Source organism: Sycon ciliatum, chromosome 7 (assembly GCF_964019385.1).
Source record: "Sycon ciliatum chromosome 7, ocSycCili1.1, whole genome shotgun sequence".
NCBI lineage: Eukaryota > Metazoa > Porifera > Calcarea > Leucosolenida > Sycettidae > Sycon > Sycon ciliatum.
The window spans coordinates 26,615,605-26,638,104 of NC_088649.1; the positions used below are offsets into that span (position 1 = coordinate 26,615,605).

At 47.2% G+C, this 22,500-nt stretch overlaps 1 protein-coding gene across 1 annotated transcript in view; it reads right to left on the reverse strand.

Moving 5' to 3' along the window:
• LOC135821758 (carboxypeptidase N subunit 2-like) overlaps positions 1–20,463 on the reverse strand; it is a 43,052-nt gene extending 22,589 nt beyond the window's left edge. The window contains exons 1-4 of the mRNA XM_065334756.1: positions 20,459–20,463; positions 20,243–20,314; positions 18,751–18,822; positions 6,003–6,074 (exon numbers count right to left, since the gene is read on the reverse strand). Coding sequence (XP_065190828.1) covers positions 6,003–6,074; positions 18,751–18,822; positions 20,243–20,314; positions 20,459–20,463 — 221 coding nt within the window. The remainder of the gene's footprint in view (positions 1–6,002; positions 6,075–18,750; positions 18,823–20,242; positions 20,315–20,458) is intronic.
• Positions 20,464–22,500: the final 2,037 nt, after the last annotated feature.

Sequence of the window (22,500 nt, forward strand, 5' to 3'; positions counted from 1 at the left end):
GTAGTAGTAGTAGTAGTAGTAGTAGTAGTAGTAGTAGTAGTAGAAGTAGTAGTACTAGTTTTCAGCAGGACGGATTTCCGTGATGCTGTGGGCCTACGATATGGCCTTCCCTTGGAAGGTTTGCCAGCATCATGCGTGTGTGGCAAAGACATGACAAGCCACCACGCTATGACATGCCCCTGTGGCGGGTACCCAACGCAACGTCACAACGAGGTTCGGGACCTGCTGGCTAGTGCCATGTCCGAGGTGGCGTGTGATGTCGAGTTGGAGCCTGTTCTGCTGCCTCTTGATGGTGAGACGGTCTCGGGTATTAGAGCTGATGCCGCTCGTGCAGACATACAGGCTCGCGGACGCGACAGCAAAACGCCTTCTTTGATGTTCGGGTTACCCACCTAAGGCCGTCTTTGCTGTCGCGTTCGGGAGTAGCGAGCCAGTTGTCTGACAACGAGAGGCAGAAGAAGCGCCAGTACTCGAGCCGGATCAACAACGTCAACCGCGGTTCGTTCACGCCGTTGGTTTTCGCCACCAATGGGCAGTGTGCGCCGGAGGCGTCAATATTCATGAAGTCGTTAGCAGCTCAAATCAGTGAGAGGAACCGAAATCTCCCCTACTCACTGATCATGCGCCAGCTTCGTGCCCGGATCAGTGTGTGCCTGATTCGCTGGCAAATAACTTGTCTGCGGGGGTCACGGCACTCGTGCCGCCGAAGGCTCGTGGGTGCTGGTCATGGCGGTTTTGTGGTGGAGTGCAGGGCCCGTGCTCACCTGGCTGTTTAGCATGCCTGACCTAACTGTTTCATGATATTGTCTGTATTTTTGTTGTAGCAATTTTGCTATTATATGTTGGTCATGATTTGAGCCCGAGCGCGCTAAAACATGACCACAGCTTTTTTTGAAAAAGTCGAGATAATCGCGATTTGAATTCCGCGGCAAAAAATACGAAGTGCAGTGCAACGCGAGTCGCTGTTGTTGTTCTCCTCGGTCGACTGGACTGTTCCGGATGCAATTCTTTGTTGCAAGTAAGTTTATTTGTTAGAATTTGCATTCCATGTTGCGCTGAGTCGCCTAAAACTGATCGTCATCGATGTATCGACAGAAGAGCCTAGTAGTAGTAATGTACTGCGGAGCGGAAGAAGACGACATCATCGCACTCCATGCGCAGGATAAAATATTTGGAGGATTCGAGTCGGAAACAGAAGGAAGACGATGATGGCTACAGCGACGAGTCATTTGAGGGCGACACTTTCATCGAGCGTAAAAAGAATTGATGCTGGTAGTCCCACGATCTGCAGTGACGAGGAATTCTACTCTGATGACAACCTGGCAAGCGATTGGCATCGACACTGACTTGGGAGGTGAGTCGGCCGATGATTTGGCCAGAATGGACATCGCTGCACATATCCGGGACAATGCCAGTATTGGTTGCAAGTGCAAAAACAATCACTGGACTCTGCTGCTACCTCAACTTGCTCAAGTCGATAATTTTGAGTACCCTTATGCGGAACATCGCTAGCATGAGTAGTATGCAGCGAAAGCAGTACTCTCTGGTGAGCGGAGAAAACCGTGTGCAGATGGGCTTTGGTGTGGGGAATATGAGTGCAACGTCAAGTATGTGTGTAGCAGTGTATACTGTATATCTGAAAGTACAGGTGGAGTGTGATGGAGAGGACGTGGAGTGCCAACTTCTTCCGCCATCTTATTAGTCTGATGTTGACCGTGTTTTCGCTGGCGGTTCTCCAGTGGTGCTCCAAACAGGAGGTATTTCGGACACCCAGCTCAGCTGCCTATAGACATTTTTGATGTGGCTGAGTACCTGTCAGCTCATGCTATAAGACCCTGGACAGAGGAATTGACCCGGAAAGGATAAACCAAGGGGCATATCAATTGTGTGCAAAAATGACAATCCCATTGCTGTACATAGAATTTCGCCGTTTCAACAGTGCTGCATATAATACCATTGTAGCAACACTTAGACATGTCCGATCAATCCAAAACTTTCAGACAGTGAACATTAGGTGTGTTAGATCATTTTTAAACAAAAACTGGAAATCGAATTTTTTGGTCTGTGGTCATATTTTAGCGTGCTCTGGCTCATTTGATGGTTGACTTTGTGTACCTTATCTGGTTTTCTCTTGTCTTGGTTGTTGAATGAGTTGGGTAAACGGTGCTGCTTGGATGGTGTTTTCGGATGCGGGTTTACTCTTTGTTTTGGTATTCGATAGTTGACTTGATTCTTTTATTTTATTTTCTTATTGAATTTTCATATTTATTTGATTTGATTTTCCTATCTACGATATACTTGATTGGATTTGTCACCATTGCCTTCTTTGCCACCGTTTTTTGAATTCTTCATTCCGGCACCCAGTTTGTTATCAAATAAAGTCAACGTTGTCAGTGGTGGTGGTGGTGGTGGTGGTGGTGGTGGTGGTGGTGGTGGTGGTGGTGGTGGTGGTGGTGGTGGTGGTGGTGGTGGTGGTGGTGGTGGTGGTGGTGGTGGTGGTGGTGGTGGTGGTGGTGGTGGTGGTGGTGGTGGTGGTGGTGGTGGTGGTGGTGGTGGTGGTGGTGGTGGTGGTGGTGGTGGTGGTGGTGGTGGTGGTGGTGGTGGTGGTGGTGGTGGTGGTGGTGGTGGTGGTGGTGGTGGTGGTGGTGGTGGTGGTGGTGGTGGTGGTGGTGGTGGTGGTGGTGGTGGTGGTGGTGGTGGTGGTGGTGGTGGTGGTGGTGGTGGTGGTGGTGGTGGTGGTGGTGGTGGTGGTGGTGGTGGTGGTGGTGGTGGTGGTGGTGGTGGTGGTGGTGGTGGTGGTGGTGGTGGTGGTGGTGGTGGTGGTGGTGGTGGTGGTGGTGGTGGTGGTGGTGGTGGTGGTGGTGGTGGTGGTGGTGGTGGTGGTGGTGGTGGTGGTGGTGGTGGTGGTGGTGGTGGTGGTGGTGGTGGTGGTGGTGGTGGTGGTGGTGGTGGTGGTGGTGGTGGTGGTGGTGGTGGTGGTGGTGGTGGTGGTGGTGGTGGTGGTGGTGGTACGTCAACGACACGCCAGATGTTCTTGCTGACGTAGACAGCCACAGCAGCCCCTGGGGTATGAAATCGTTTTCGTCGTTCCCCTCCGCAGTGGTAGGTTCTTTTATGTCCAATTCCCTGCTCTCCCAGGGAGAGTATGGCTACCATAGATTTTGGTATTCAGGATAGCTAGGGACAGAAAGCCTAGCAAGGGCCTACAATGTGAACTTGGCCAGCCTCAGCCGAGTTCAGCTCGTCGGAGCACTCCGGGAAAAAAATTCAGCCAAATGATCGAGTAGCATTAAAGACTGGGCTACCAATGGACCGACCCTCAAGCCGCCAGCACCAGGATGCTTACGATCATGAATCAGCTGAGGGAGACAGTGTGTCTTCTTGTGGAAGATATTGCGGACCTGAAAAGTCTAACAGCCTCCAAAGAACAGAAAAAGGAAGCCGCCATTGCGGACTTTCGAGAGGAGATTCGGGCTCTCCAGGAAAAGAACGTCTAATTCCAACGTGAAAGGAATAATCATTGGAGCCAGCTGCAGTACGTGCTAGGGGGGATTTCTATGCATCCCGGATAGCCATTGAAGCACCAAGAGAGTCCCCAGCACCCCTCCCCCCCCCCCAGTCCGCCTTCTAGGCTGCGTTCGTTTTTAGCTTCCTGGTAGAGTAGAATCACTCTATTGATGGAGGAATACGGTAGAGGTTCAGGGGTTTTACGTCGGGCCCTAGACGACGGGCTACAAAGGCCAACTGGACAACAAAGAAGGTGACGCCTAAGAGAATGTTTTATGATTGTGCGCATGCTTATAATGTGATAGTGACGTCATTCTGCTACAGTACTCCCCCGCCATTGGTGAGGCCGGGAGGCGCGAAGCACGATAAACAAGGAAAAGAGAGAAAAGAAAGGAAGCGCGTCATGTACAAGGCGGAAAGGCAAAAATAGAACACAATATGTACAAGAGAGCGCTGCGTGTATGAAGTTTGTTGATAACGTGGCAACAAAGACCAAAACAAAACTCAGAAAGCAGAAAGTGGAAAAGAGAGAGATGCATGACAGAGGCGGGTGTCAGAGTTGGAAAGAAAGAAAAGAGGGAATGTACGCGTGACAGAGGAGTGTTATCATGTAAGAGGCGGCTGCAACGTACCAGTCACTGAGTACAGGAAACACTGGGGCGAGGCGTGCCGTGGGAGGCGAGGACTCATGGAGGCGTGCGTACCTCCAAGTCCTGTGCCGGGCATATGCCTGCAAACTGATACTTGGGGTGGAGGTGGCCAATTTCCAGCTTGAGGCCAGGATGAATACAAAAGACGAAGACGACTGAACGATGTGCTGTGACAGGATAGCGGGTTATCCAGGTGGGCCCGGAGGTCGGCAGGGGCCGTACTAGCTCTGACGCGGATCCAGTTTCGAGATGGTGAGGCTCAAGTTTTACAGTCAACAGTCGGCGATTGACTGGATCCCGAGAGTTGAGGCGAGCAGGGAACTGCGGCAAGCCGAGCTCAGGGATGGCATGATGAAAACTCCGAAGAGCGCATGTCGGGGTCACCAATTTAGGGTTTTAGGGTTTTAGCAGTCCGAGGCGGATCCAGTGTCGGATGATACTGAGATTCAAGTTTTATGTTGCCGGCCGGCGATTGGCGGCAACCCAAGAGTTGAAACGAACAGAAAACTGCGGCGGGAGCTCAGGGATGGCACGCATCGGGCAAACTCCGAAGTGGGCAGCGTGTGGGGTCATCAGTTCAGGGCTTTATGTTGCGCTCTAGTCGACGGCTACAATGGCCAACCGAACAACAAAGAAGTTGAGGCCAAAGAGAACGATTTTTTCTTACGCACGACTATAATGTGATAGTGAAGTCAGGTCGATACAGAGGTATCTGTACGCGGATTTTTTTTCTTCTGTATTGAGTTGTGTACAACTACAGTCTGTATCGGCTATTGAGTGACCGGATATAAGAATATATCGGCTACAGTGATATTGGTAAGAAATATCAAGAGCAATACACCTGACCACACAGCCACATTGCGCTCTTAGCCGATCCAAACTCTGCACTCACATCACCAACACCACAGAAACAGATATCTGGAGGGTCATTGTCAATATCAATCCATATACCGGAATTGTCCTCTTGTACTTTTCGCTGCTGTTATTTCGCTATCTTTCGCTGGTTTTGTAAACCTGAAACACTAACATGACATTTCGGAATCGTAGGAAAGCATGAATAATATTTTGGAGAGCCGACAGTCGTCACAGAGCAAGGCTGTCAACGCTGCAAACAAATAAGGGCGAACTTTTCTTTCATTTCTTCGTCCACCAGGCGCAATGGGAAGAAAAGCACTGCCCTCACATCTCGTTGTAGCTATTTTTTCAGTTCAGACCTTGACAGATCAGGACAATGGCACCCAGGAGCAAGAAGAGTGGAAAATGAATAGCAATAGCAGCTAGCGTGCCGAAGCTTCGCCATGATGTCAAAACTCCATGGCTACCTGCAGTGGCCATGATCATCCTTAGCAGATGGATGGTCCTTCGTAGCTGTCTACATACAACTGTATCTGATACAAGGCTGCTCTTGGTTCTGCACGGGTTTCGGTACAGGGTGGATGAAGATCCACATTTTCGCTTACGTTGGTTGCGACCAACTCGTGAGCGTCATCAGGTATCGGTCATAAAGGGTGGGGAAGGGTACCTAAGATCAACCAACGAGATGCCACTGGGCACTGGCGGATAATCATCGAAAAGGTGGCAGATTCTGCTCGAAAAGCAGTGAAATTGGCAGAACGATACAAACCTTATGGCGGGCAATTTCTCGAATTTTGCTCCATTTCTTTATCCCCATACCAAACATGCATGAAATTTACAAGAAAAAATACCGAATTCTGCCAATTTTCTGCCGGCATGATCCGCATATGCCTCGATGCCACATCCCGAAATCCCATTCGCCACATCTTAAAAGAACAGAACAACGCCAAAAAAAAAGCCTTTTTACGATACATGCACAACATGACTTACACTTTTCTCAAATTGGTTGTTGCGTCAAACAGCCCAGCAGGTAGGTCAACAAGTTTATTATCCCACAAAACTCTGGGAGAACAACGTAGATTTTTGATAGGATGAATATCACTTCCTGGAAGAATCTCTTAATACTCTTTATACCGTGCTATACACATTTACCGCATATCAAAATAACAGAACTACGCAAAAAATCTCTTTTCCGATATATGCACCCCATGACTTGGATAAGATGTACATTGTGTAGTATCCCTGCCTTGCTTGTAACGTACCGTATATTCTCTATTATAAGCGCAGGTCTCCATTACTAGCACAGTCTCTAATACTAGCAAACTGTGAGCACCTTTCGAAACATTATAAGCACAGTCTCTATTACTAGCACGGTCTTGGTGGAAATCAATGCTGCATGCATGATATCTAGCATGTATTTCTCCTTGCTCTGTATGGATTGTATTGGTTGAAAAAATATAAGCGCAGTCTCCAATATAAGCTCGGTCTCCAATATAAGCACGGGGTAGAGGGGTGTTGAAAAAATATAAGCACGGCGCTTATAATAGAGAATATACGGGGGTATTCTCGTACGTTAGCGTATCCCCATACGGTAGCGTATGTGGTCTGTTGCCGATAAAAGCTGCTGGCCATTTCTGTTTTCATGAGATTTTAGAACAACAACAAAGCCGGACAGAAGAGCTGTTCAACCTCCAGGTGTGTACCGGAGAAAGTTCTTTTTATCGTCGCTTCTTTTTTCAAAGAGAATTGGTGAGCACACATGCTCATTCCCTGGGCACTGCAAATTCACAACTCATTTTCATTTCTCAGAATAATTTTCAACGTTTTTGGCAAATTGCCCTCATCAGGATGCTGTATGAAGTGGAAGTCTGCAAAGGAGAAGTTATATACATCAATTTGGTGTTCTTAGGTGTCATGCAGGTTCTCACACGCAACGGGAAGACTTCGTGGTAGTAAAATAGATATTTCTCTTCCTTTCGAAGAACCAAACTTGCCGAGCCTCACCGAAAGCAAACTCTGAAAAAGCCCTACACTAGTACGGGATTCAGCGCCGAGCAAAACATAATTATGAGTCATTATACAATGCATGCAGTGTAGCCGTGAAAACTGGTGAATAAAGAATGCAGTAGGTTGGCAGCACGTGACCCGTCGTACCGCAGTACACGACGGCGTCGCGGCTTAGAAATGAAAGGAAACACTGCGAGAAAAGACAAAACGAAAATACATGTCCCTTTGTCAAAACTAACTTAGAAGAAACAAACAAAAGGCGACCAAGAATCATTTTGAGAGTCAACGTCAATACTCTTTTGCAGTTGTGCAAATTCTTGTCTCGCACTGTGCAACGCAAGAAACAAACAACCCACGAAATGACTCGTGAACTAAGTGTAGGCTTAATCACCACATGTACGCGAAATTGCGTTCCAAAATAAACTGAATTTCTGAGACATTTCATATTTCACATCCTAAGAGAAATATTGAATAAATAGTAAAGAGCAATGAAAAATATCAATTGTGCACTCATAACCATGTATAAACAATTAAAATGAAACAATTCCAGAACGTTTTCGTGTGACCATCACCAGTGGAACATCGTCACATAGTAAGAATCACTAAAACAACCAGTTATATAGCTAGAGTAATATGAAAAGAAGAGTGAGAATGCAGCACAGCTAGCGGTTATGCATAACGCGTGTAGTGTGAACCTTTGCAGTGTATCTGAGAATGGTAGCAGCTTCTTTTCATTTTACTCTAGCTATATAACTGGTTGTTTTAGTGATTCCTACTATGTGACGATGTTCCACTGATGATGGTCACACGAAACGGTTCTGGAATTGTTTCATTTCAATTGTTTATACATGGTTATGAGTGCACAATTGATATTTTTCATTGCTATTTTACGACTGTTGTCTCCTCATCGGTTATTTAAATAGTAAATACATCATAAAAAAACACATGGCCACGACGGCCTTCCCAACATTAGCTGTTAATATTTCTATGACTACACATGTTACCTCAGTGCTAGGAATATGACATGTCTAAAACTAATGAAAGATCACAAGCTTTCACTGACTTCTATGCTGTGTGTTGGTAGTAAGTAATTAGATAGCACAGAGCAGATGTCACCAGATAACTTGAGTAATGTCTGAACAGGTTTCTCGCGAGCAATACACGAAAGTGACCATGTCAGTGTTTTCCAGAAAATATTGTCACCTACCGTTGCGCGGTGAAATACGGCCCGAAATGCAAAGCCGGCGCCGCGAATTGGCGCGAAGCCAGCTCCCATTACATCACTGGCGATTTGTGTGTATGAACTCAACGGTACGCACCTCGCGTAAAAGTTCGGAGTGCACGTGTTGCATACTAAAAACAGTTCAAAATTTCTTTCATTCACTTCACTCAAGCACAGCAGGATCTTCTCGATACCGGAATACCCAACATCCTGTTTCAACCTCCCTCTTCGCCGGACATTGGTTGGTTGGTTGGATTTATTTAAAGTCGAACAACGAACAGGCATGTCTGCCTCCTTATATGAAGACCACTTCTGGCAATAAAACATTTTAAAGAAAAGAGAAAGGAAAAAAGAAGAAGATAGTCGCTACAGTAAGACAATACGCGTGCAACACACCCTTGAACTGGAGGGGGCGTGATGTTTCTCGCATCAGGTGGAAGACTGTTCCAAACGCGTGCAGCAGAAAGAGACACGGGATGAGTTCTGGATGGAAGCTGCAGCAGATGTTGTTGGGAGCCGAGCGTTTGGCCAGCCCTAGTCGGAGTGACGAAATCTCCAAATAATGCGCTGATCAGCGGCTGCTCCATGGTGGAAAGTAGGCACCGGTACCGGTAGACCAGCAAGCACACTGTCTAACGCAAGAGCTGGTGTACACGAAGCAGGTTTGCTGTGTACGTGAGGTGATAAGGCGCGCATGCGCGCCCGGGCTCGTGGCTGGTTTTGCATGCTTGCTGTGCTGGACTAGGTCCGAGAATGTGAGCTCTCTTTTGCTTGTCTTTCTGTTCCTTGATTATTACAATAACTGTACGAACCTGAGTATTGCTGTGTGTGGGCCCTTAGGGCCAGAGATAAAAATTGGCGACGAAGATGGTAGGACGCAACTCCAGATTAGAAATTTTCGAAACTGGGGATTTTGACGAGTATGCAGAGAGACTCAATTTTCATTTTCTGGCTAATGACATTGGCCAAGTTGCAGACGATGCAACCGAGACAGTACAGGCAGCGGCAGACAAGAAAAAGTGCGCCGTGCTGATTAGTCAACTATCCGGTCAGGTTTATTCCACATTGAAGAATTTGTGCCTCCCAGATAAACCAGGACAGAAGAAGTTCGAAGAGCTGCTGAAGCTCCTCTGTGATTATTTCAAGCCCAAGATCAGTGTAGTTGCTGCCACCTATCAATTTCAGAAAACCCTGCAGAAGGAGGGCAAGTCTGCGATCATGTTCGCGGCTCGATTGAAACGGGCAGCCATGGACTGCAAGTTTGAAGCTTATCTCGACAGGGCCTTGCGTGACCAGTTCATCACTGCGATCGGTTCTACCAGCACGACGAAGGAAATCCTGGCGAAGGCTGAGGAGACGACAACATTTCAGCAGGTTGTCGACATGGCCACGGCTCATGAGACAGCTGCCCGCGAGTCTGAGACGTTTTCAACGTAGTTTCAGGCAGTACGCGGAGAGCCGGGGCTCGCCGACAACACCACGTTCAAATCTGACAAGCCCTGTTTCCGCTGTGACAAGCTGGGACATCGACCGGATGAGTGCCACTTCAAATCTGCGAAGTGTCGTGCTTGCGGCAAACTGGGACACATCGAACGAGCCTGCCTAAAGAAGAAAGCGGCCAGGTCCGTCAAGCATGTCGGGACGCATGTCGGGACAACATCAAACCCCAGTGAGCGTGTTCCTTGTAATGACTCTGTACCGATGTTGAATGTGAATGCCACCATGAGTGACAGAGCTGTAGCACCGTACACTACGCCTGTCGAGCTAAATGGGGTCAAGGTGCACTTGGAAATTGATACGGGTAGCACCGTCACACTGCTAGGAAAGAATGATTTTCTGAAATGCAATGGCTCCTTGTCTGAGCTGGTACCATCCAACATCACCCTATCTACATACACAGGAAATCCAATCAAATGTCTGGGTGAAATCGAAATGAAAATGGCTTTGGGTGGTGAAGAGGAGAATGTTCTGGTCAGAGTTACTGAATGTGATGGTCCTTCTCTCTTAGGCCGGGATGTCTTGTCCAGATTTACTTTGCCATGGAAATCTATATTCAAAGTGGGCACTGGCGGGCAATCCACTACCGATTTCGTTAAGAAATACCCGAATCTGTTTGACAACTCCACTGTGGGTACGGTGCAAGGGGTGCAAGTAAAGCTGCACGTGTCAGATGAACAACCAGTCTGCAAACGAGCAAGACCAGTACTTCTAGCAATTCGACAGGGTTCATCGACGCGTTGAACAAACTCGAGGCTGATGGTTTGATTGAGAAAGGGACACATTCCGAATGGGCCTCACCAACGGTGCAATTAGAGAAACCAGGAGGGACTATTAACAAGCATTCAGAATGTGAACAGTACCCACTCCCCACCCTCGAGGAATTGTTGCACAAGTTGGGCCCGGGAGGGAAGTTTACCAAACTCGACTTGTCCCAAGCATACCACCAGCTAGAGGTAGCACCGGAAAGCAGGAAATACACCACCATCAACACAATTCAGGGCCTGTACCAGTACAAACGCTTACCGTTTGGTTTCCACAGTGCCGTATACATTTTCCAAAGGGTAATGGAAGAAACCTTGGTTGCGCTACCAGGCAGCGGCGGGTACATTGATGATGTGCTGTGTACCGGGGAAAATGATGAAATCCATGAGGAAAACGTGGACCGGGTACTCCATCGACTGGATGAGAAAGGTTTCAAATTGAATCCGGAGAAATTCTGTTACATGGCTGAGGCACTCTCCTACTTAGGTCACACGATCAGTGGGCAGGGCGTCTCCCCTTCAACAGCCAGGATACAGGCACTGAAAATGGCCAAACCACCACAGAATGTTGCCGAATTGCAATCTTTCATCGGTTCTGCAAATTTCGTGCGGAAGTTTGTGCCTCATTTCGCAGAAATTGCAGCTCCTTTGTACGACCTCTTGAAAAAGGGTGGGAAATGGCACTGGGAGACCACTCACGAGCAAGCTTTTGGCAAATTGAAAGATGCTATGTGTTCAGAAGCCCTACTGGCACACTATGATTTACAAAGGCCAACAGTGTTGCAAGTGGATGCTTCGGGAGTGGGCCTTGGCGCAGTCCTACTGCACAAGCAGGAGAATGGCGAATTACGACCGATCGCATTCATGTCGCGTAAGCTGACCGCAGCAGAGTCACGCTATGCTCAAATTGAAAGAGAAGCATTGGCTGTGGTGTTCGGAGTGACCAAATTTCGCCAGTACCTACTCGGTAGAGAGTTCATAATGGTCACCGATCATCGGCCACTCTTGAAGTTACTGGGAAATCACGAGGATGTCCCCACTCTCGCCTCTAATTGAATCAAGAAATGGACATTGCAACTGGCGGCATATGATTACGAAACGCAGTATCTCGCGGGGAAAGAAAAAGTCCATGCGGATTTTCTCTCGTGACAACCAATGCAATCTGTGTCACCGAGCGAGGAGGAGACCGTCACGGTACAGGTCTTGCTTATCGAGAACGACTCAATAATAAAAGCGGCTGTGGTGAGAGCAGAATCGGCAAAGGATTCTGTATTGGCTAATGTAATTCGCTATACGGTTAATGGGTGGCCTGCTGAAATTGAGGAATACCTCAAGGCATATGCTAGCAAGAGAATGGAATTGTCTGTGGAGAATGATATCTTGTTATGGGACAACCGGGTGGTGATTCCTAACTCACTTCGAATGCTCTTGCTACGAGATCTGCATGCAGAGCATTTTGGCATGGTGAAAATGAAGCAAGTGGCCCGGCGCTACCTGTGGTGGCCCGATATTGACCAGGATATAGAATCTAAAGTCAATGCGTGTTTGCAATGCCTAGAGAGTGCCAAATGCCCACCGGCAAAACCCGGTGTTTGGTCATGGCCTACGGGTCCATGGAAAAGGATACACATTGATTTTGCCGGGCCATTTCTGGGGAAAATGTTCTTGGTGGTGGTAGATGCTTACTCTAAGTACTTGGATGTAATACCCATGGCTCATGCAACCAGTGCGACCACGATTTCTGCTTTACGCCATCTGTTTTCTGTGTTTGGTTTGCCTGAGCACTTGGTTACAGATAACGGCAGTCAGTTCACGAGTGCGGAATTCCAGGCGTTCCTGGATGGCAATGGCATGCTACACACAACAACGGCGCCAGGTCATCCAGCAACTAATGGCCTCGCCGAACGCTACGTTGGCGTCTTCAAGCAGAAGATGAAAGAAATGTCAAATACTGGTGAACCACTCAACGTCAGGCTCGACCGGTTTCTCTTAGCGCATCGAACAACGCCGACCACCAGTGGGAAGACGCCGGTTAATGGGCCGGCAACCGAGAATCCGGCTCAGTGCATTGCGGCAGTCTGAGAGTCGTCGGCAGGTCAAGGTGTACCAGGAGAGCTTGACTACGCCAAAGTTTAACACCGGTGACGCTGTGTTTGCCCTTAACTTTGGTTGTAGAGCAACTTGAGTACCAGCTACTGTAGTGCATGTCCACAGCCCTCACAGTTTCGGAGTACAGCTGGATGATGTCGTCAGGAAGCGCCATAGGGAAGAACTACGACCGCGGGCGGTGTAGTTTGGCCAAGTCCCCGTTTCTTCTTCTGCGGACCAGGCGGTTGTCGCACAGCTGCCTACACCGACCAGTGACCCGCCGACAGTACTAGATTCTCCTCTACCACTTCCGGACGCTAGCAGCAACAGTAGCACTGTCAGGCCGGATGTTACGCTAGCCCCAGCAGCAGACGCCTTTGGAGTCGAGACGTCTCCCAGTGTTGTTGCACCGGCACCCTTGCGTCGCTCCGACCGACATGTCTCCGCGCCCAAGCGCTTGATTGAGAACTGCTAAGTATCTGTACTATTGCCTTTGAGTATGTATTGCTTGTCCTGTTACTTTGATGTGATGCGGCCTGAGTGTAGGAAGTGGACATTTCTGGGCCAGATGAATATTCTACGTGTAGGTCATGACGAACAGTCTTCACATAAGATTGTTTTCGTTGAATTCATTGAAACATTTGCATGGTTTCTCTTCCGATCTGATCTAATCCCCCAACGATATGCAATATTGGCTGGCTTTATCTGTCATTCCTACCTCGATCTATAGCTCAGCTCTCATGGACTATTCCGGAAGCTCCAGTAACTGTTATAAGTATATTTATTGCCGTAGCTATGCAGAAGATGTTACTTCAGTAACGTCTGGCACTAGCCAGGGTCCACACAGCTTTAATTTGGTATTTATTCCCGTAGCTATGCAGAAGATGTTACTTCAGTAACGTCTGGCACTAGCCAGGGTCCACACAGCTTTAATTTGGTATTTATTGCCGTAGCTATGCAGAAGATGTTACTTCAGTAACGTCTGGCACTAGCCAGGGTCCACACAGCTTTAATTTGGTATTTATTCCCGTAGCTATGCAAAAGATGTTACTTCAGTAACGTCTGGCACTAGCCAGGGTCTACACAGCTTTAATTTGGTATTTATTGCCATAGCTATGCAGAAGGTGTTACTTCAGTAACGTCTGGCACTAGCCAGGGTCCACACAGCTTTAATTTGGTATTTATTGCCGTAGCTATGCAGAAGACGTTACTTCAGTAGCGTCTGGCGCTAGCCAGGGTCCACACAGCTTTAATTTGGTGTTTGTTTGTTTGTTTCTGTGTTTGTGTGTTTGTGTCACGACTGGCGCTATGCCGTATCTGTCCCGTACCGTACCGTACCATCAAACACAGCTGGCCACATACAGCTGGCCGCAATATTCAAATAGGGTTTTCAAACGCAAGATCATAACGTGAAGCAACTTGGAAGAATGAGTATGAATGCGAAGTGTATGGGGGAATGCATGTAAGGCGATAGTGTGAGTTCGAATCCCAGGTAATGCCTGAAAAAATGGGATAATTGAAAAATTTATAACATCCCTTTTCTTTTTTTGCCGTCATCAAGGTGGTATTACCCTCGACCGTACCTGTCCCGTACCTGTCCCGTACATATCCCGTACCGTACTGTACAATCAAAGACGGCTGGCCACAATGCATATTCAAATAGGGCTTTCAAATACAAGATCATAACGTGAAGCAACTTAGAAGAATTAGTATGTATGCCAAGTGTATCGGGGGATGCATGCAGGGCGATAGTGCGGGTTCGAATCCCAGGTTTAATATGTCTAAAAACAAAAAAGTAGAAACTTATAAGAATTTATAACATCCCTATTCTTTTTTGTCTACGTCATCAAGACAAAAAAGCATAGCGTAGGGCCCTGAGCTTCCAAGCTCTCTCGTTTGTTTTTTTGTTTGTGTCACGCCTGGCGCTATCCCGTATCTGTCCCGTACCGTACCGTACCATCAATCACAGTTGGCCACAAACAGCTGGACACAATATTCAAATAGGGCTTTCAAATGCAAGATGATAACATGAAGCAACTTGGAAGAATGAGTATGAATGCGAAGTGTATGGCGGAATGCATATAGGGCAATAGCGCGGGTTCGAATCCCAGGTTATGCCTAAACAAATTAGGAGAATTGAAAACTGTCATCCCTATGCTTTTTTTGCCTAGGTCATCAATGTGGTAGACGGTGTATTACCCTCGATCGTCCCGTATCGTACCGCACCATGAAAGACGGCTGGCCGCAAAGAGCTGGCCACGATATTCAAGTAGGGCTTTCAAATGCAAGATCATAACGTGAAGCAACTTGGAAGAAGTAGTATGTATGCGAAGTGTATCGGGTGATGCATGCAGGGCGATAGTGCGGGGTCGAATCCAGGTCATATCTTAACAAAATAGGAGAAATGAAAAAAATTATAACATCCCTAGGTCAAGGCAAAAAAGCATAGCGCAGGGCCCTGAGCTTTCAAGCTCTCTCGTGTGTGCAATGCTTGTTTGTTTGTTTGAACTTTTTATTTTTGCATTATCCTGCCGTTGTATTGTCAACAGCTACCTCTATATCTGTCGGCGCCAAATTAGACTGCCTCTTTGCTTATAATTTTATACCCCCCAAAAAAATCTTGGGGGGGCGATTGCTGGTTACGTGATGTGATAAGGCGCAAGCTCGTGGCTGGTTTTGCATGCTTGCTGTGCTGAACTAGGTCCGAGAATCTGAGCTCCTTTTCCTCGTCTTTCTGTTCCTTGATTATTACAATAACTGTACGAACCTTAGTAATGCTGTGTTTTGGCACTTAGGACCAGACCTAACACAGTAGGACCATTGGTTTTAATCATAGCCATTACTAACAGGATACAGAACAGGATCGAGGGTAACCACAGTGCTCAGCAATTAGACTTGTTCACACGTGCTCTCTCATTTTTGTCTACTGCTCTGAAATGTACATTTTTTAAATATTCTCAACTGGCTTGCTCCATTGTAAAGTCATTCTGAGAATGTTTGGGCATGGACCTCGTGAACAGAACCCTTTACTGCAACAATCCATCGGCGCTATGATGGCTGTCATGGGGTTTCTTTCAGTCGCATTCGGGTAAAAGTCAGTTAGGCTGAGAATTGTTCTCAAGAAAAAGTTTCGCAACACACTGTCGCCAGTATAAAACATCAGAAAACTGTTAGAAACTGGAAAGCAGCCGACTCGTGTAGGCAGGTTGTAAACGTGAGAATCTTATCCTAAATTACGCGTTTTTCACGTGTGTTCCGAAGAACTCGTTCTCGTGCGCGTTGACGTTTCACGGCTTGCTAATGGCCAACAACGTAACCAGATCATATACAATCAGCGAGTACAAAAAATGGCACAAACCTGACAAGGAGTACTGAGACATTCAGCAACCAGACATCCAGCTCGAGCACTTCTCCAAGGCGCAAGGCAAATACCTTCCAACTTCGAAGGCTCATGAACTCGTTTTCGTCGTTCCCCTGCGCAGTTGTAGGTTCTTTTACGTCCAATTCCCTGCTCTCCCAAGGAGAGTATGGCTACCATAGATGTTGATGTTCTGGATAGCTAGGGCCGGAAAGCCTAGCAAGGGCCAACAATGTGGTCTTGGCCAGCCTCAGCCGAGGTCAGTTCGTCGGAGCACTCCGGGAAAAAAATCCAGCCAAATGATCGATTAACAATACAGACTGGGCTACCAATGGACCCTCAAGCCGCCAGCATGAGGATGCTTACGATCATGAATCAGCTGAGGGAGACAGTGCGTCTTCTTGTGGAAGATATTGCGGACCTGAAAAGTCTAACAGCCTCCAAAGAACAGAAAAAGGAAGCCGCCATTGCGGACTTTCGAGAGGAGATTCGAGCTCTCCAGTAAAAGAACGTCTAATTCCAACGTGAAAGGAAGTATCATCGTAGCCAGCTGCAGTACGTGCTAGGGGGGATTCCTACGCATCCCGGATAGCCATTGAAGCACCAAGAGAGTCCCCAGGACCCCAGTCCGCCTTCTAGGCTGCATTCGTTTTTAGCTTCCTGGTAGAGTAGAATCACTCTATTGATGGAGGTAGACGGTAGAGGTTCAGGGGTTTTACATCGGGCCCTAGACGACGGCTACAAAGGGCAACTGGACAACAAAGAAGGTGACGCCTAAGAGAATGTTTTATGATCATGCGCATGCTTCTAATGTGATAGTGACGTCATTTTCCTACAGTACTTCCCCGCCATTGGTGAGGCCGGGAGGCGCAAAGCACGATAAACAAGAAAAAGAGGGAGAGAAGAGAAAGGAAGCGCGGCATGTACAAGGCGGAAAGGCAAACATATAATACAATATGTACAAGAGAGCGCTGCGTGTACTGTATGAAGTTTGTTGATAACGTGGCAACAAAGACCAAAACAAAACTCAGAAAGCAGAAAGTGGAAAAGAGAGAGATGCATGACAGAGGCGGGTGTCAGAGTTGGAAAGAAAGAAAAGAGGAAATGTAGGCGTAAAGAGGCGGCTGCAACGTACCAGTCACTGAGTACAGGAAACACTGGGCGAGGCGTGCCGTGTAAGGCGAGGACTGATGGAGGCATGCTTGCCTCCAAGTTCTGTGCCGGGCATATGCCTGCAAACTGATACTTGGGGTGGAGGTGGCCAATTTCCAGCTTGAAGCCAGGGTGAATACAAAAGGCGAAGACGACTGAACGATGTGCTGTGACAGAATAGCCGGGAGGTCGGCAGGGGCCACACTAGCTCCGAGGCGGATCCAGTTTCGAGATGGTGAGGCTCAAGTTTTACAGTCAACAGTCGGCGATTGACGGGATCCCGAGAGTTGAGGCGAGCAGGGAACTGCGGCAAGCCGAGCTCAGGGATGGCATGATGAAAACTCCGAAGAGCGCATGTCGGGGGTCACCAATTTAGGGTTTTAGGGTTTTAGCAGTCAGAGGCGGATCCAGTGTCGGATGATGCTGAGATTCAAGTTTTACGTTACCGGCCGGCGATTGACGGCCACCCAAGAGTGGAGACGAGCAGGAAACTGCGGCGAGAGCTCAGGGATGGCACGCATCGGGAAAACTCCGAAGTGGGCAGCGTGTGGGGTCACCAGTTTAGGGATTTATGTTGCGCACTAGTCGATGTCTACAATGGCCAACCGAACAGCAAAGAAGTTGAGGCCAAAGAGAACGTTTTTTTCTTACGCATAACTATAGTATAATGTGATAGTGACGTCAGGTCGATACAGAGGTATCTGTACGAGAATTTTTTTTCTTCTGTATTGAGTTGTGTACGGCTATTGAGTGACCGGATAAAAGAATATATCGGCTACAGTGATATTGTTAAGAAATATCAAGAGCAATACACCACACCGCCACATTGCGCTCTTAGCCGATCCAAACTCTGCACTCACATCACCAACACCGCAGAAACAGATGTCTGGAGGGTCATTGTCATTATCAATCCATATACCGGAATTGTCCTCTTGTACTTTTCGCTGCTGTTATTTCGCTATCTTTCTCTGGTTTTGTAAACCTGAAACACTGACATGACATTTCGGACTCGTAGGAAAGCATGATTCATATTTTGGAGAGCCGACAGTCGTCACAGAGCAAGGCTGTCAACGCTGCAAACAAATAAAAGCGAACTTTTCTTTCATTTTTCGTCCAACAGGCGCAATGGGAAGAAAAGCACTGCTCTCACATCTCGTTGTAGCTATTTTTCAGTTCAGACCTTGACAGATCAGGACAATAGCACCCAGGAGCAAGAAGAGCATATCTGACAGAAGGCTGCTCTTCGTTCTGCACGGGTTTCGGTACAGGGTGGATGAAGATCCACATTTTCGCTTACGTTGGTTGCGACCACCTCGTGAGCGGCATCCATTATCGGTCATAAAGGGTGGGGAAGGGTACCTCAAATCAACCAATGAGATGCCACTGGGCACTGGCGGATAATCATCGAAAAGGTGGCAGATTCTGCCCGAAAAGCAGTGAAATTGGCAGAACGATACAAACCTTATGGCGGGCAATTTCTCGAATTTCTTTATCCATATACCAAACATGCATGGAATTTACAAGGAAAAGTACCGAATTCTGCCAATTTTCTGCCGGCATTATCCGCATATGCCTAGATGCCACATCTTAAAAGAACAGAACAACGCCAAAAAAAAAGCCTTTTTACGATACATGCACAACATGACTTACAGGAATTCTAATTCGGTTGTCGCGTCAAACAGCCCAGCAGGTAGGTGAACAAGTTTATTCGACCGCAAACTCCTGGGAGAACAAAGTAGATTTTTGATAAGATGTATAATCACTTCCTGGAAGAATTTCTTAATACTCTTTATACCGTGTTTTACGCATTTGCCACATCTCAAAATAACAGAACTCCGAAGAGCGCATGTCGGGGGTCACCAATTTAGGGTTTTAGGGTTTTAGCAGTCAGAGGCGGATCCAGTGTCGGATGATGCTGAGATTCAAGTTTTACGTTACCGGCCGGCGATTGACGGCCACCCAAGAGTGGAGACGAGCAGGAAACTGCGGCGAGAGCTCAGGGATGGCACGCATCGGGAAAACTCCGAAGTGGGCAGCGTGTGGGGTCACCAGTTTAGGGATTTATGTTGCGCACTAGTCGATGTCTACAATGGCCAACCGAACAGCAAAGAAGTTGAGGCCAAAGAGAACGTTTTTTTCTTACGCATAACTATAGTATAATGTGATAGTGACGTCAGGTCGATACAGAGGTATCTGTACGAGAATTTTTTTTCTTCTGTATTGAGTTGTGTACGGCTATTGAGTGACCGGATAAAAGAATATATCGGCTACAGTGATATTGTTAAGAAATATCAAGAGCAATACACCACACCGCCACATTGCGCTCTTAGCCGATCCAAACTCTGCACTCACATCACCAACACCGCAGAAACAGATGTCTGGAGGGTCATTGTCATTATCAATCCATATACCGGAATTGTCCTCTTGTACTTTTCGCTGCTGTTATTTCGCTATCTTTCTCTGGTTTTGTAAACCTGAAACACTGACATGACATTTCGGACTCGTAGGAAAGCATGATTCATATTTTGGAGAGCCGACAGTCGTCACAGAGCAAGGCTGTCAACGCTGCAAACAAATAAAAGCGAACTTTTCTTTCATTTTTCGTCCAACAGGCGCAATGGGAAGAAAAGCACTGCTCTCACATCTCGTTGTAGCTATTTTTCAGTTCAGACCTTGACAGATCAGGACAATAGCACCCAGGAGCAAGAAGAGCATATCTGACAGAAGGCTGCTCTTCGTTCTGCACGGGTTTCGGTACAGGGTGGATGAAGATCCACATTTTCGCTTACGTTGGTTGCGACCACCTCGTGAGCGGCATCCAATATCGGTCATAAAGGGTGGGGAAGGGTACCTCAAATCAACCAATGAGATGCCACTGGGCACTGGCGGATAATCATCGAAAAGGTGGCAGATTCTGCCCGAAAAGCAGTGAAATTGGCAGAACGATACAAACCTTATGGCGGGCAATTTCTCGAATTTCTTTATCCATATACCAAACATGCATGGAATTTACAAGGAAAAGTACCGAATTCTGCCAATTTTCTGCCGGCATTATCCGCATATGCCTAGATGCCACATCTTAAAAGAACAGAACAACGCCAAAAAAAAAGCCTTTTTACGATACATGCACAACATGACTTACAGGAATTCTAATTCGGTTGTCGCGTCAAACAGCCCAGCAGGTAGGTGAACAAGTTTATTCGACCGCAAACTCCTGGGAGAACAAAGTAGATTTTTGATAAGATGTATAATCACTTCCTGGAAGAATTTCTTAATACTCTTTATACCGTGTTTTACGCATTTGCCACATCTCAAAATAACAGAACTACGCAAAAAATCTCTTTTCCGATATACGCACCCCATGACTTGGATAAGATGTACATTGTGTAGTTTCCCTGCCTTGCTTGATTGTAGCGTATCCTCGTACGTAAGCGTATCCCAATACGTTAGCGTATGTGGTCTGTTGCCTATAAAAGCTGCTAGCCATTTCTGTTTTCATGAGATTTTATAACAACAACAAAGCCGAACAGAAGAGCTGTTCAACCTCCAGGTGTGTACCGGAAAAAGTTCTTTTTATTGCTGCTTCTTTTTTCGAAGAGAATTGGTGAGCACACATGCTCATTCCCTGGGCACTGCAAATTCACAATTCATTTTCATTTCTCAGAATCATTCTCAACGTTTTTGCCCTCATCAGGATGCTATGAAGTGGAAGTCTGCAAAGGAGAAGTTATATACATCAATTTGGTGTTCTTAGGTGTTAATATTTCTATGACTACACATGTTACCTCAGTGCTATGAATATGACATGTCTAAAACTAGTGAAAGATCACAAGCATTCACTGACTTCTATGCTGTGTGTTGGTAGTAAGTACAGTAATCAGTTAGCACAGCGCAGATGTCACCAGATAACTTGAGAAATGTCTGAACAGGTTTCTCGCGAGCAATACACGAAAGGGACCATGTCAGTGTTTTCGAGAAAATACTGTCACCTACAGTTGCGCTCAGTGAAATCCGGCCTGAAGTGCGAAGGCGGCGCCGCGAATTGGCGCCAAGCCAGCTCCCATTACATCACTGGCGATTTGTGCATATGAACTCAACGGTACGCACCTCGCGTAAAAGTTCGGAGTGCACGTGTTGGATGCTAAAACAGTTCCAAATTTCTTTCATTCACTTCACCCAAGCACAGCATGATTCTCTCGATAGCAGATTACCCAACATCCTGTTTCAACCTCCCTGTTCGCCGGACATTGGTTGGTTGGTTGGTTGGATTTATTTAAAGTCGAACAACAAACAGGCATGTCTGCCTCCTTATATGAAGACCACTTCTGGCAGTAAAACATTTCAAAGAAAAGAGAAAGGAAAAAAGAAGAAGATAAGATCAAGAATGTCTAGACTGAGCATACAGCTAGCCGGAGACTGAGCATACAGCTAGCCGGAGACTGAGCATACAGCTAGCCGGATACTGAGCATACAGCTAGCCTCGGTATGTATCAGAGCATCAGGATTACTACATACTAGTACTCAAGACAGGGGAGGGGGGTTGCTGTCACGCTACAGTAAGACAATACGCGTGCAACACACCCTTGAACTGGAGAGGGGACGTGATGTTTCTCGCATCAGGTGGAAGACTGTTCCAAACGCGTGCAGCAGAAAGAGGCACGGGATGAGTTCTGGATGAAAGCTGCAGCAGATGTTGTTGGGAGCCGCTTGTTTGGCCAGCCCTAGTCGGAGTGACAAAATCTCCAAATAATGCGCTGATCAGCGGCTGCTCCATGGTGGAATGTAGGCACCGGTACCGGTAGGCCAGCGAGCACACTGTCTCATGCAAGAGCTGGTGTACACGAAGCAGGTTGGTTTCCGCATACACGGGAGTCATACGGGTACGGGAGGTCAGGTTGTACATGACAAGAATCCAATCGAGAATGTGTGGGCTCTTCTCAAGATTTGACAAGAAGAGAATAATTCCACATCGCTGCGAGAATGCTGACCAGCTGGTACAGGCACTGCACCTGGTGTGGGACTTGTTGGCTCCTGACACGGTTTCCCCATACGTGGAGTCAATGTCACGTCGTGTTGAAGCCCTAATCGAAGCAGACAGCGGCCACACAAATATTGAAGCCCTGCTGGTGTGTGTATGAAATAAACTGCTTTGAAACGATCTCTGTCTTCTTTACTTGTGCTGAACTGAAATGAATTTTACTCTTGTCTTTGTTTGGCGCGGTTTTTACCCTTTGGTGTAAGCATGCATGCGCATCAGTACAGCACATGCGCGCAACTGTAGATAACCAGTGTGGTGTGACTGTTTTAGAGTAATGACCATCCAGCACTGGTGTTGATCTCTGGGCCTTTGTTTCTGATCTCCACTGCCTCCCACAATTTGCGGCTTGCCCTGTCACTGGA